Source organism: Marmota monax, unplaced genomic scaffold (genome assembly GCF_021218885.2).
Source record: "Marmota monax isolate L192 unplaced genomic scaffold, Marmota_monax_Labrador192_F-V1.1 WCK01_AAM20220418_F8-fsc00193, whole genome shotgun sequence".
Lineage (NCBI taxonomy): Eukaryota > Metazoa > Chordata > Mammalia > Rodentia > Sciuridae > Marmota > Marmota monax.
Genome location: NW_026695203.1, coordinates 4575546 through 4590962, shown reverse-complemented (window position 1 = coordinate 4590962; position 15417 = coordinate 4575546). Strand labels below are relative to the sequence as shown.

The following is a 15417-nucleotide window of genomic DNA, read 5'->3' as shown; positions in this document are numbered from 1 at the left end:
TGGGAAATGGCAGCGTCCACCCATCACTCTCAAAATGCCAGGTTTGGTTTTATTGTTGTTTTGTTAGGCAGGACTGGGGATCAAACCCAGGGCTACTGAGCTATGTCCCCAGCCTTGAGACAGGGCCTTGCTGTGCTGCCCAGGATGGCCCTAAATCGCATCTGATTCCCTCCCAAGGAGCTGGGATTCTATGTGTATGCCACAGTGCTAGCCAGAAAGCCAGTTTTAAGAAACGATTCAGGAAAACAGTTCAATTTTAAGAGAAGACCCCTAAAATTTAAGTATGATTAAGAAATGGAGTTAATCCCATTTCTTCTGTAATCCCAGCGGCTGAAGAGGCTGAGACAAGAGGGCTGCAAGTTCAAAGTCAGCCTCATCAACTGAGCGAGACCTGATCTCAAAATAAAAAGGGCTGGGGATGTAGCTCAGAAATTAAGCGCCCCTGGGTTCAATCCCTGGTACCGAAAGGGGGAATGTTGATGGAGGACTGCTTGGGACATCGGGTGTGAAAAGCCCACTCTGTGCCACCCTCACTCCATCCAAGGCGGTCCCCAGAGCCACTCTGCTCCGGTTTTCTTCAGGCATCTACTGACCCACAGTGCCTTTCCCCACAGCTGTGGGCACTGCAGGGCGCAGCACAGGCCTGCCTGGAAGTGAGCCTCCCTCAGGCAGCAGGGAAGGACCTGGCGACAGATAGGCTCTTGCGAGGAAGCTGGGAAGGGGTCACACCTCTAGTGAAGCACCTGCCAAAGACGGCCGCCTCACCCTGCCACGCTGCAGGACCCGGGGCCGCTTGGGTCCTCTGTTGATGAAAATGGGCTGCTGGGGCCTGGCGTTGGGCCCAGGTATCTGCATCTCTGGGTAGACATGATCCAAGTACCACCTGAACGACTGACAGCCCAGCCTCTTCCTCAGCTCAACCCGCTCACTGATATTTCCATAGCTTTTGGTCTTCAGATCAGGCCTTAAGGAGAAATACTGCTCCTGAATTAGAAAAAGAAAAAGAATGGAACTTTGTTTGTTAAAATAAGTATCAGACAATTATATTTGAGGTTTGAATTTTTCATTCCAGCGTTTTCTTGATGTTGCCAGATGTTACCAATGGAAATTTTCACACCATTTGAAAAAAAAAAAAAAAAAGGACATACCTTAAACTGTAAGATATGCTGTCCCAATTTCAGAAACGGCAAAACGTGTAAATGGTACATCTCTGCATCCATGAAACAGGTTAAGCCTGAGAGTAGTTCTCAAGTTCTGTGGTCTTAGGATTCAATATTTTTAAAAGCTACTGAAGACCCCTCAAGGAAGTTGTTTGCATGGGCTATACTATTGATTATTTAAAGCAAATATAAAAATATTTATTCATTAAAATAAACCATTTTCAAATCAAACTTTAGTGAGAACAGTGGCATTTGCTTTGTTTTTTTGCAAAAATTTTTGAAAAATACAACCTCATGAAAATATTGTAGAAAACAAGGGGAAAATGGGCACCGAGTAGCTGTTTAGAAAGTTACTGAGTTTGGTGTAGTAATTATCTTAAGTGTAATTATAGCTGGGTATGGTACATATGCTCCCAGCTACTGGGAGGCTGAGGCAGAAGGATCTCAAGTTCAAGGCCAGCCATGTATGCAACTTAGCAAGATTACAGGCATGTGCCATCCACCCAGCTTATTTTTCATTTTAAAATGGTGCGGTGGCACATGCCTGTAATCTCAGCAATTCAGGAGGCTGGGTTAGGAGGATGGTAAGTTGAAAGCCAGCCTCAGCAACCGGCAAGGACCTAACTCCAAATAATAATAAAATAAAAAGGGCTGGAGAAACAGTTCAGTAATAGTTCCTGAGTTCAATTCCTAGTACAAAAAAAGGAAAAAGTTTAATTATAATGTAGAACAAAATACTGTTAAGATTTTCATACTTTTGCATTAAAACTTTCTGGCTCTTTTACTCATGAAAGATTTTATACCATGATGCCTTTAGTCAATTAGAAAATACTGACTGGCCCACTGAGTTATGCAGTTCTTCCAAAATTTAACTGTACAATATTTAAATTCATAAATATCACTGATCTGGTTCATTTTTGAGAAAGTGTCTTTGTCAAACACCAGAGGTCTGAACCACCACGCGGTCAGGCGTCCTGGGAACAGGGGAGATGCGGATCAGGACAGCAGGCTCCCTCCCACACGCTGCACTGTCCAGCCTGCAGCAGGAGTGCTTTCCGCACAGGCACGCACATTTACTAGGACGTGCTGAGACTTTTTACTATTTCATGAATGACATTCTTAAATTAAACTGGCTTTTTCTGTGAAATGCTTTATAGGTATACAAGTTTGTGTGCCAGTAACACATGCCTTGAATATAATCTGCACCATGTCCACCCCAGAGCCTTTTTTAAAATTGGTACTTTATAGAATACTTTATAGAATAGCTCAGGAGGCTGAGGCAGTAGGACTGTAAGTTCAATGCTAGCCCGGCAACTTAGTGAAGCCTTGTCTCTAAATAAAATATATTTTTTAAAAAACGCTAGGGATGTGGCTCAGTAGTTGATCACCCCTAGGTTCAGTCCCCAGTACCAATTAAAAAAAAAAAAAAATTCACTGTGGCATAGTCACATAGGTTCATAGTGTGATTTTATCAAGTTAATTCTGCATTTCCTCCCTTTTCCCATCCCTCCTCCCTCCCCCACTCTACTCATCTTCCCTTTTTGTGGGATCTGCCCTCTCCCTTTCCTCCTTAATTTTACCTTGCACACATGAGAGAAAACGTGGCTTATTTCACTTAGCACAATAGTCTCCAGTTCCATCCACTTATTGGCGAATACCATAATCTCATTCCTCTTTATGGCTGAGTGAAACTCTTGTGTACATGTGCCACATTTTTTGATGTATTCATCTGTTGATGGGCACTAAGCTATAGTGAACTGCCCCACGTATCACCATAGTGTGCCGACTTGAGTTCTTTAGGAATGGCACCACCACATGTGTTTACCCTAGTCTTTTGAGGACTCACCATTCTGCTTTCCAAAGTGGTCGTACTAATTTGCAGTCCCACCAACGATGCAGGAATGTACCTCTTCTCCCACGTCCCTGGGTTTTTGTTTTCATTTCTGAGTATGAGTTGGTGCCAACATCTGATTGATTCTCGGGCACCTGCCATTTTATCCCTGTGCTTCTCGCCATCAGTGCCACGCCAACATGGCAAGCATGACAAAGGCTGTACCAATCTGACCAGGCAAACGGCTCTGACCCGGCAGATCACACTGTGGGATCTGTCAGGTAAAGATGGCTCCAAATGAGCACAAAGTTGAATCTCAAGGAGCTCACAGTCTGGCAGAGGAGAAGAGAGGAGCAAGCAATACTGAGGAGCTGCTCAGGGTCCCTGCTTCTGCTCCCAAACACTGCCTCCACCTGCATTCATCTCCGTGTTGGAAATCACTCACACTCCCTTATTCACCTTTTATCCCTGTGCCTGAGAGAGTCTGGCACACAGTAGGTGCTCAATAAAAGAGTGAAAATGTACACATTCACAGCAGCATTTTTCGTAACTGTCAAAAATAGAAACAACCTCAATGTCTTTCAGCTGAATGAATGGAAAAGTACTATGTGGTATATTTACACAACAGAATATTAGTATTTTGTCCTTTTTTATTGAATATTATTCAATAAAAAGGGACAAAATACTAATACGTGGTACAACGTGGATGAATCTGAAAACGTTAAGGCCCAGTAAAAGGCAGAGAGAAAACACATCACAGACAGCTTCATTTGTGTGAAATGTCCGAGAAAGACGGGTTAACTACAAAGTCATGCCTGGTGACAAAGGGAGTGACAGATGAGGGGCAGGGTGCTAGCTTCTGAGGAGATTAAAAATGCTCCAAAATTGATATGTGAACACATTCAAAAATATCACAAAGAAAATACCAAAAGTTGGGTGAGACAGAAGAAAAATCAGAAAGGAATCCCAGGTGGGCGGAGCCTAACGAGGAAAGCATGAGACCCACAGCCAACTCTGGCAGTCCAGGGGGACCAGAACTAACCCAGGCAGGCACGGCACTGCCTCTGACAGCACAGCCACTGTTCGATTCAGAGGAGGTGAGATCTGACACTGAGTAAAAGAGTGAAGAGAAGACTTGGGGACAAGGCGATGCTAGGCGAGGAGAGAAGCCCCTGCCCACGCAGTACCCCTGCCCTGGGCTCCCACCATGCCCTCAGGCCTCACCTTGTACTCGTCCAGCCAGACGTGTGCCAGCCGCAGAGAGTTGTGTGTCATGGTGTCCTGGCCTTCAGGAGACCCGTAGGGCCGCCTTTTTCGGAAAATGTGTCCTACTCTGGAGCAAGGGATGATGAAGAGCTTACCGCCACACATCCAGATCTGGTCAGAAGCAAAGTGTGCGTTAAACGCTGCTCAGTGCTGCAGAACCACTGTACGAGTGTTCATACAATACATCTTCATTAAATAGGTCTATAACTTTGCAAGATGCTTCATCTTAATAGAAATATTCAAAGAAAAAAATCAGAGGGACATTTTAAAAATCACACCTTTCTAAAATGCACTAAAAGTGTACTAAAAATGCTAAAGCAATATAATATTATTTTTGCTGTATATGAAAGATGCTCACCAGACTTTGCTGCTTTTACCAGGTCAAAGAACTTGATCTCAGAAACTTAGGGACCAGGAATGCTGATTAACTGATCTTCCAACTTCTTAGGTACTTTATTATAAACATACATGTTTTAAAAGAAATCCTATGAATTAAGAGTCAAAAGACCTTAGTTCTGGTCTAAATTTTGCCCTTGATTATGTGAATTAGTTACTATTTTAAAAAAAAAATAAGTTGCAACTAATGATAACCTACATGCCTTTGCCTTTAATCTTAAAATTTTAAAATTATGGAGGAAAAAACTCTTTAAAAACATGCAGTCAATATATCTGCAAAAATACAAAATGACGCACTCGTCCATACAGTGGTTTATCCTCCAGGGCTCTGCTGACTGCATCAAGAGATGGGAGGCCTCAGTTTTCCCTCCATCCCCCTTCCTGTCCCCACAACAGTCTTACCACAAGGTCCCCCAGGCCATAGACCCAGCCACACCGTGCCCTTTCAGAAGAGAATGTGGAATTGCCCCTCAGGTGGGAGGACTCCAGCTAGAGGTGATGGCAGGTCCAGCTACGGACACAGTGAGATGGGAGCCTCGAACCTCCAGAAGGGACAGGACCCCCCCACCACATGTGCCTGGCAGCAGCAGTGACATACAAGCTGCTGAAGAGTGGAACTCCAGTCCCCAGGCCACACCCAGCCCTCTACAGCCACACCTGCCACACTCTGAGGACAAAGGCCTTCCGAGCGCTTCTCCATCTCTGAACAGATCCTGTCCATATCACAGGCTCTGGTAAAGCAGCCGTAACTCGGGACTGTGTCCGTGAAGAAAGCCAAGGAGCACTTACAGAAAACAGATGTACAACAACAACAACGTTTCACACCACAGTTAGTAATCAAACACAAACAAAATCTAAATTACCCGAAATGATATTTCCAAATTTTCTCCTCCCCAGATATCCATGCCACTGTCGTACTGTCCAAGCTCATTGAAGTACTGTCTGTTCATGGCAAACAGTCCCCCCGCCATGGTAGGTGACCTAGGAGGAAAAGAGAATTCCTGTACCAACTCTGTAAGTTACACAGGGACATGCCATTACCTCACCTGCCATTTCTGTTTTTAAAAATTCAGTGTAGCTCTGAAACAAACAGATTAACCATTAACTCAACCTACCATCAGGGAATGAGCTGGGCCACAAAAGAGGATTTTCTAGATTGCTAGTGACGTGCTCAGTGTTGCACATGAAAGCTATTTTTGTAAGTGTCAAGAGTCCCTTCTCATTATCCCATGTCTGACAGGATTCTATCTGGAATCAATCATGATTTCCTCCACCAGACAGAGCCACTGGGATAAAAATGACTCCAAGGTCCACCAGAGACTTCCCAAGCCTTGGTCCCTTGAGCAGGACCAAATGTGTCACCAGTGGCTCTCAACTGGGACAACTTCGTTGCCTCAATGGACAATTAACAATAGGAACATTCTTAGCTGTCATGACTTGGCATATGGGTGGTGTGGAGGGGCTGCTACTGGCATTCTGCTACCTATCCTAACACACAGCAAAGGACCCTGGGGTCCTATGGAGGGCAAGAGGCTGAGAAGCCTGTGCTGGAATGAGGAAGCAGACGCAGGCAGCCTCTGTAAGGCTCAGGCCCAACTTCCAGACATCTCACTCCTCAAACTGAATCCAGGGGATCATGGGTTTTAGTGACCCAATGTCTGGCCCTAAGCAAAAACAAAACAGCAAATAACCAGGCAACGAGGAAGATAAAAACAACATGAAGGAAAACAAGAGAAACAACCTACCATAGAAAGAGACAAGCAGGGTTTTCAAAGATGAAGTTATCAAGTAGAGACTTCAAAGTAACTGCTCGATATGTTCAAGGACAAAAGAATGAAAGTCTGCAGAGAACTGGATACAATCAAAGAGGAAGTCATAGTTATCCTAATCTAAAAACCAATTCTTGGGCTTGAGACGTGGCTCAAGTGGTCGCACACTCACCTGGCATGTGTGAAGCACTGGGTTCAATCCTCAGCACCACATAAAAATAAAATAAAGATATTGTGTCTGTCTAAAAAACTAAAAAATAAGTATTAAAAAATAAATAAATAAAAATAAAGCCAGAAGGTTCTTGCATCCTGAAAAACAGCCAACTACATCTGTATATTGAGTACAAATATTTTTTAAAGGAACACACCTGTACTCTAGGTGGCTGGGGAGGCTGAGGCAGATGAATAATTACGTTCAAGGTCAACCTCAGCAACTTAGCAAGACCCTGTCTCAAAATTTTAAAAGGTTGGGGAAATATCTCAGGGGTGAAAGTGCCCCGGGTTATAAATCCCCAATATCCAAAAAATAAAAAACAGTGAAACTGGACATTTTCAGAAAAGTAAAAACTAAGAAATAATAAGGAAATAACTGAAGACCACTCTTTAGCATGAAGATGCTGAAGGAGCAGGTAACATAAAGGGGAAAATAATGTGCACAAAACAACATAAATGCTGAGTACACAAAAACATCCTGCGAAGCTTAAAGTACATGCATCTCATCAACAGCATATACCTCAGGAGGGAGGAACTACAGTATGAACATTCTAAGACCCTGGAAATGTTTGAGGAAAGTGCCAATTTATATTAAACTTTGACAAATCAAAAATATACACTGGCCAGGTGAGGTGGTGCACACCTATAATCCCAGCTATTTGGGAGGCTGAGGCAGGAAGTTTCAAGCCAGCCTCAGCAATTAATGAGACCCTGTCTCAAAAACTAAAAAGGGTAGGAGATGTAGTTCATTGTCAAGTGTCCCTGGGTTCAATCTACGGTCAACCCTCCCCATACACACACACACACAAAATGTCCAGGGTGACCACTAAAAAACAGTAAGAATATGTGCCTTCTAGTAATGGGTGGCAGCTGGAAACAGAACACAAACATCTGAACTCAGTCCAAATAAAGGCAAGCAAGAGACAGAAACAGACAAAGCGAACGGCACAAATAGGGTCTTAAAAGACAGAGCTTTCACACTGATCTAAAAACAAAGGGAACAAGATCCACTGTATGCCCTTGCATAGGGCCAATCTAGACACAAGACCATGGTGGCACTGACAGGGCAACCAGGCTTGACCACACTACAGCCCAGGGGACCGAGGACAGGGACCAATGTCCTGAGCAGTCTTCATGCTTCATGTCCACAGAGTCTAAAGTTGCTTAATCCTGAAAAGAGGATGGTGCCTATCATCTGGCATCCAAGAAATAAGAAACAAGGCCAAGAGCAGAGATGGCCCACAACCTGCCTTGGAGAGGAAGAACAGGAGGAAAGGGCAAAAGACAGCCTGATCCTCCCCCAAAGGTCTCCACTTCCTCATCTAGGAACAAATGTGTGTTTCTGATTAAAAATACTAAAATTTAAGCAATAAAAATATCTCCAAAGTTGGTGAAACAGGTGAAGAGATTTAACTAGCTACTGAAACTAAGAATGAGAATACATGCAACAAAGTCTGGGGTACTTCTTGGCAACGAAAAAGTTTAAGGAAAAAAAAAAAAGACGACTTTACTCAACTGCATGTTGAGTAAAGCTTCTGAAGAGGACCAGGTCCAGAGGAGGGAGGAGAAACAAAGGCGTCCACCCCCTGGGAGCCTCGCTGCGTCCTGGGGTGAGTGCACAGAACGACCAGCACTTGGAGACCAGAGCTGTGCTCTCCTCAGGGATGCCCCTCCCTCTAGGAGGAGGGGCAGCAGGCCCACCAGAAAGCACAGCAGAGACAGGACCCACTCTGCTGGGAGATCACATCAGAGCCTTGGAACCAGGCACAGACCTATCAATGTCCCCTCAGTGGTTCAGATGCACACGGACCAGGGCTGCAAGACCATCGGGGGCACTCTGGACACCTGATCTGCTGAGAAAGGATCTGCAGTAGATCATCTACCAAAGTTGAGGAGAGGCGTGCAAACTCACCTCACTAGACATCATAAATGAGAAGGCTAACAGCTCTGCTTATAAAGCTAAGAACACCACAAACAGAAAACAACCAAGTGTTCCACCAACACACAGTGAACTGCATAAATGTCATGCTGGACTCCCAGACCACTACCCAGTAGTGAAAATGAGTCACCTGCAGCCGTGTACCACACACGAAAAGATTTCAAAACAATGTTGAACAAACAAAGTGAAATTAAATAATGAACCGAGTGGGCGTTTATATAAAGAGCAAGAGCAGGCAAAACTATTCTGTGTAAAGACTCCTCCCTGAAGTGCCACTAATGCCGGAGAGCAAGCACATGTCACAGCCGGGGAACAACACCTGTGTTGTCAGGCTGGGACCAGGGCGGCCTGGAGGGGCCTCTGGGTCCTGTTCAGAAGTGGCACTTACTTACAGAGTGTCATGACATAACCACTGTCAAGGTGCGTGAACTGCAGCTTGTACTTTTTATCTATAAGTATGTTAATTTTTGCAATATATGTTTTTAAAAAAGACAATGACCAAGGACTTTAAAGTTCTATAAAATCTACATAAAAATTTTAAATAAAAATAGGACAGGAAAAATAACATGAGAGCAAATTTATAACACATACTATGGATGACACTGAAATAATTAATACACTAGGATCAGTATTTGTACCAGTTAAGAATCCATCTTTTGAAAGCCTGATTAAAGAAAAGGCTGGTATACTGATGTTCTTTAGCACAGCATTATTCTTATTATAAGTTGCACATCCCTAATCCAAAAACAGAAATGCTCCAAAATCAAACATTTTGAGCACCAACATGAAGCCACAAGTGGAAAATTCCACACCTGACTTTGTGCGACAGGTTAGGTACACTAAGACCACTCCAGGCTATATGTATAAAGTATATGTATATGAAACATAAATTTCATGTTTATACTTGGGTCCCATCCCCAAGATAACTCATCATGTATATGCAAATATTCCAAAATCCAACAAAAATCCAAAATACTTCTGGTCCCAGCATTTTAGAGAAGAGATACTCAACACGTAGCAAAGAACTGAAGACAAGTTAGTGACCGATGCAAGACCGATGCAATAAATTGTGTACTTTGACAACATGATACAGGACACCAAGTATTCCAAGGTGCCTCGTGCAACAGTGACCCAAGGATACTGCCGCATCCATCTGCCTCTCTCATAAAACCTTAAAGCTTTAACTATAAAGTTATTTGCAAATCTCTCTTTTAAGACTTGGCAGAGCACAAAAAATTCAAAGAAATGTTTAGTGGACAAATGAAGTCAACACTTCCCTCCTACAAATGAGCAGGAATGATTTTTAACGTATTTTTCTTTTCCAAGGAAATACTGAGACTTTTTAAAACATGAAAGCAAAGTCTTACCTTATTGGTGCAGTGGCTCCATCTGCCCCACCCAGCTCAGCAAGGGGGACCAGGTCCCACTTGAAATGCAGGCCCCAGTTGAACCCTCCACGCACCACTGGAGACGAGCTGTAGGCAAGCGTGTCGGCGCTGATGATGTCAATCACTGGGCACACCACGGTATGCGGGTCCCCATGGATGACTGCCAGCAAGGGCTGCAGCCACATCACATTCACTTCACAGTGGCTGTCCAGGAACACAAGCACTTCTCCTGAGGGGGCAAAGGGCAGAGTTCAGAAGAACTGCTTCCCACCTTGCTGTGCGGTTGCCACCAGCCAGTACAGGGGACGAACAAGAAGCTGGTACTCTTTACTTTGCCAGCTGGGAACAAGAGAGCACTCTGCCCAGAGCATTCTGCTGTCATCTGCACAACCCAAGAAGCTTCTAGACAATGAGGCATCTACTCGGGAAAAGGACAAAGTCTCACAGGGACAATTAAATTCTTCCAAGGGTCAGACCGAGTGAGTCAAGATGTTTTGGTACACAGTGGCCTGCTGTGTGTGGCTTTTTTCATTACAACTACTTTAATCAAAATACTTCTAAATTTAGTACATACTCAAATAGATTGCCTGCCTCGGTAAACAGTATAGGGAACACACCGCTTCTCAGCTGGGGACTTGGAAGCATCACTAATTGTTAGTGTGTGGCGATTCTCTCCCTAATGAGAGCAGCACTGCTCCTGGCCAGATGCCACCAGCTAAGGCGCACCCTCCGTGCCTCCCATGGCCCTGCCTTTCCCACATTCCTCTCTTCCATTTCCTACATTTCTAACTTCCCCAACTCTCTCAGCTTTAGTGGCTCTCATCAGCCAACACAATACATCTTCCTTCTAGTTTGCAAAATATTATTCATAAAAATTTTATCTTGCATTTTTAATTCCTCTGATAAATGTGAGCAAGAATGAGGACTTCTGTTCTTGATAATTCCAAATTTCTTTGACATCATCATAGTTACTCTGAGCACTTGGGAAAATAAACTCTCATCAGGGAGCATTATTACTCTAAGTGTGCATCTATGAAACCTCTGATATAGATTTTACATGAGTTACCTAAAAGCACGAGGTGAATCCAATTTCAATGATAAAAGAAATACCTCAGGCAAGAAAGTTTTCTAAGATGACAGTGAATCAGTCACGTTAGATCAATATTTGCAAACAACCTTAACAAGGATTCAAGATGGCACACAGCTCTTGGCTGCTGCTGAGTGCAGAAAGACAAATGCTCAGCATGTGCATTAAATGTGAAATGAGACCAATTCAATCAAGGTTTCTTTGAGCAGAAGTGTATTCATAGCTTTTCTTAATTCTGGAAGTGTTACTTCTTCCAATTAACTCCATTTAACTAGAGGAAGTAAAATTACCCCAGATCACAATGAACCTGCCACAATAACTTCCTCCAAACTAGCTTCCATATCTGAAAACTATATATGACCACCAGATCATAATGGGGAAAAAAGAAATCCTGAAATCCCAGTGAAGGTGGCGCACACCTGTAATTCCAGAGACTCAGGAGACTGAGGCAGGAGGATCGTGAGTTCAAAACCAGTCTCAGCAACTTAGCAAGACCTTACTTAGCAAGACTCAGCAAGACCCTGTCTCTAATAAAATATAAAAAAGGGGCTGGGCATATGCTCAGTGGTTAAGTGCCCCTGGGTTCAATCCCTAGTACCACAAAAAAAACACCTAAATAACTTTTTTTATATACCTTTATTTTGTTTCTTTTTACATGGTGTTAAGTGCCTCACACACGCGAGGCAAGTGCTCTACCAATGAGCCACAGCCCCAACCCCCTAAATAACTTTTCATCTGGAAAAAATACACAACAGTAAACGTGTGTAACTTAAGGAGTTCAGACAGCAAGGTCCGACAACACCCAGCCACTGCTGTACCTTGCTGCCTTCAGTAACCGCACAGCCAGAACAGCAGTCCTCATCTAGAAATCCAGGGGACATGAGCAGGATCTCTGTCCGCTAACTGCCTCAAGTCACCGTGGGTTGTAGAGCAGGAATGACAGTGGCTGCAGCTGGAGCAGGCAGGGCAGGTGCCAGCGGCTGGGTGTGCAGAGCAGAGCCTTCAGCGAGCTCACACCACTTCTGAGTCCCCTCTCCATGTCCACAAACTCTCTGCAACATCACATCTCTAATTCTTTAATCAGGACCACAAAGGAACATCAGGAACACCAGCCCCACACACTTTTTGGTGACCACAGGAAGCAAAGCACAACCCCGGCATAGGGAAACCCGAGCTCAACCCAGCACAGCAAAGACACCGCAAGGGTTGGGGCAGCTGAGCTGGACTCCTGTAGATGCCTTCTCTACAGGAGTCCCCAGTTGACACCTGCCCTTTCTTTTTAGAGTGGACAGCTAGAGATGGTGAATGAGAATTTAAAGAGCTATTAGAAACAATGGAGACATCCCCCTCAACGGAATCATAATCATTAACAGGGAGGATTTAACCCCTTTAACAGCTGTGAAGCCCAACCCTAACCTACCAACTGAGATCCGAGATCCCCACTCATGGCTTCAAAGGCACGCACCCCACTCTAAGAGCTAGGAGCCTAATGCAAGCGAAACAGCTGGGTTTGTGTGCTCTAAGTTTTGTATTGGTTACATTTTGGTTTGGACATTTTTGCTTACATAGTAAGATGTAAAGCCTAGCTGAGGGACAGTAATGAGCAAGAAGGGCCAATGTAACACCATCCCAACAAGTATTCCAGAGCTCCCTCTCCGCCCTCTGTGCTCTGGAAAAGCAGAGTCAGAGCTACGAAAAGGCCTTTCTAAGCTGTCAGCCTCGCCTCCAGCCAGCAGCACTCACTCAAGCCGTGGGGAGGTTCTGAGGACCCACCCTCAGCATCAGCACCGGACACCAGGGAGAAGACATAGGGGCAGCTGTACCTGTGGCCTGCGCTGCACCAATCATCCGTCCTCGAATCAATCCCTCACGCTTTGTATTTCTTATGACTTTAATTTTTCCAGGGAGGTATTTTTGTACATAGTCATCTAATTCTCCTTTTAAATCATCTGAAAATAAAGAGTTCCATAATTATTCAAACTGTATGAGACACACAAAAAAGCATTTTATAGCTTTTCTAAAGTTGGAGCTGGTATGTGCCAAAATCCACAACAACAAATTTTTGAGCAAAACTACAGAATCTTCGATTTTGAAAGAATACCTAGCTTCTCCTATAGGAAGAAAATGAAGGGCAGGAGGAGTCACTCCCTGCAGGCCCTGTTGTCCATGGGAGAGCAATCTCTATAAGAGCAAGGCCTGGAGTCCAGCAGCCACAGTGAAAAAAGAACCAGGCTGGGGTCTGCTCTGGGCAACCGAATCCGACTTTCCTTAGAAAGTTAAGAAGCCACTTCTATTTCCCCTACCAATAACACGAAATCGCACATACAAATATGACCTTGGTTATATATTTTAGTGTCTTCCTTTGTAGGGCACTATTGAATTCCAGGGTGTGCACATCTTCAATTTCATAATAATGTCAAAAATCAGAAAAGATAATAAGCAGTAATATTTTTCACAGATGGTTAGTACACAAATAACTGTAAATTATCACGATATTTTTTTAAGATAAAACTACCACAAAATAAAAATCAAAAATACTTAAAAAAAAAATAAAAAAAAAAAGACAAATCAAGCTGGCATAGTGTTTAAGTGCCAGTCCTGCTACCTGGGAGGCTGAAGCTAAGAGGACTGCTTGACCCAGGAGTTCCAGGTCAGCCTAGGCAGCATAGCAAACCCCAACTCAGAAACAAACAAACCAAACCAAACAAAAACGTCAACCATAAATTCCAGCAATTAGTCTTTAGCAAATCCCCTTGGTCCAGACTTAGAATCACTCATTTATTAAAGTAAATTTTTATTTCCTTCCTTCTTGGAACTGGGGATTAAACCCAGAGGTGCTTAACCACTGAGCCACATCCCTAGCTCTTTATAATTTTTTTATTTTGAGGCAGGGTCTCACTAAGCTGCTTAGGGCCTAAGTTGCTGAGGTTGGCTTTGAACTTGTGATCCTCTTGCCTCAGCCTCCCGAGCTGCTGGAATTACAGACAAGTGCCACTACAAAGTTTTGATTTCCAATAACCTTTCCAAATTTTCTACTGTGAAGTTCCGATATTTTCCAAGGTTTGAGAATGTTGGTCCTTTGGGTATCAGTGTTGGTATATGGAAATCACATGGTGCCGAGTCCTTGGTGGTTATCAGAGTAGCTGGGCACTGCATGAGTCGACAGCCTTCTACCTACTGGTGCACAGTGAATTAAAGACAGGTGTGGACAGTGTGCAGGGCACCATAATGTACTGGCAGGCAGAGGTCATCGCAGAGCTCTCAGTGCAATCCACCTGGGTCTGGGACAACTGACCGGTCAAAGCACTATGCCCAGTGAAAAATGACAATCTCACAAGGACTGAATGATTCCTTTTACTAACATTTTCAAAATGACAAAATCAGAGAAGAGTGGTTGCCAGGGGGCAGCACAAGTGAGGCCACCTGCTGAGGGAACAGTACAGACCTCCACTGCAGCAGGGGTCACAGGAATCTGCATGTGGCTAAAATACACACATTTTATCATTCCTGCTTTCCTCATCTTACTAAAATTTTGTACAATGTAACCAGTGAAGACACTGATGAGGGATAAACAAAACTTAAATCTACAAATATTTCTTTAAAACTCAGCCAAGGGAAAAATTTCAAGGGCCAAATTCAGGTCACAGTTTATAAACAGATTACAAAAATAAGGCATATCTTCAGAATGAACCTACAGCAATGGACAGGCATCTCGGCTCAGCTGCGACTGCATGTGTAGAAGCTGTACCCAGCGTGTGTTCAGTGACCTGCGTGAGTCACAGCCTCGGTGCCCAGGACCTGGCACAGTGGCACCTACCGAAGTCACTGTTGTCGTCCACAAGGATGACCTCATGCAGAAGGTGTGCGGGCGTGCGGTCCACCACGCTGTGCACTGTCCGCAGCAGGGCAGAGAAAGCTTCATTGTAGAAACAGATGACAACACTAGCAACTGGCAGGTCGACTGGGTAAGACTTTTTTTTACATCTGTAAACATAAAAAAGAGAAAACCTGACATTTATTTAAAAACCCCAGGTCATTATTCACTAAACAGGGATAATTCCCTTGGTCATTATCCCCTTGTTTGGCCTTTTTCTTACATTATTATATTTTTTCAAAAGCACAAAAGGAAACACTATGCTCTTTCCTTCAAATGTTTTATATTTTGTTAATAATTTCTCCCTGATACCTAGTATCTTCATTACTGTTAAATAGTTGTAAAACTTCAAGGTGGTTTTTTGTGTGTGTGATAGAGAAATTACATAATATGAGTTATTTCTGCTAAAATCAATGTTTAACGAACACTTGAGCTATGTTCAACCTCTCCTCAGAGAACTTTCAAAAGGAAATAGAAACTGCCGCAGTCCGGCT

At 43.7% G+C, this 15417-nt stretch overlaps 1 protein-coding gene across 5 annotated transcripts in view; it reads right to left on the bottom strand.

The window, feature by feature from the left end:
• Positions 1-15417, bottom strand: part of Galnt11 (polypeptide N-acetylgalactosaminyltransferase 11) — a 43508-nt gene that overhangs the window by 2814 nt on the left and 25277 nt on the right. For 4 of the 5 annotated variants that reach the window (XM_046429802.2, XM_046429801.2, XM_046429800.2 and 1 more), the window contains exons 4-9: positions 14867-15033; positions 12873-12998; positions 9942-10191; positions 5517-5634; positions 4216-4368; positions 766-984 (exon numbers count right to left, since the gene is read on the bottom strand). In XM_046429802.2, coding sequence (XP_046285758.1) covers positions 766-984; positions 4216-4368; positions 5517-5634; positions 9942-10191; positions 12873-12998; positions 14867-15033 — 1033 coding nt within the window. Of the gene's footprint in view, positions 1-765; positions 985-4215; positions 4369-5516; positions 5635-9941; positions 10192-11889; positions 12102-12872; positions 12999-14866; positions 15034-15417 lie in introns of those variants that run through there. The other variant, XM_046429803.2, reaches the window with a different exon arrangement.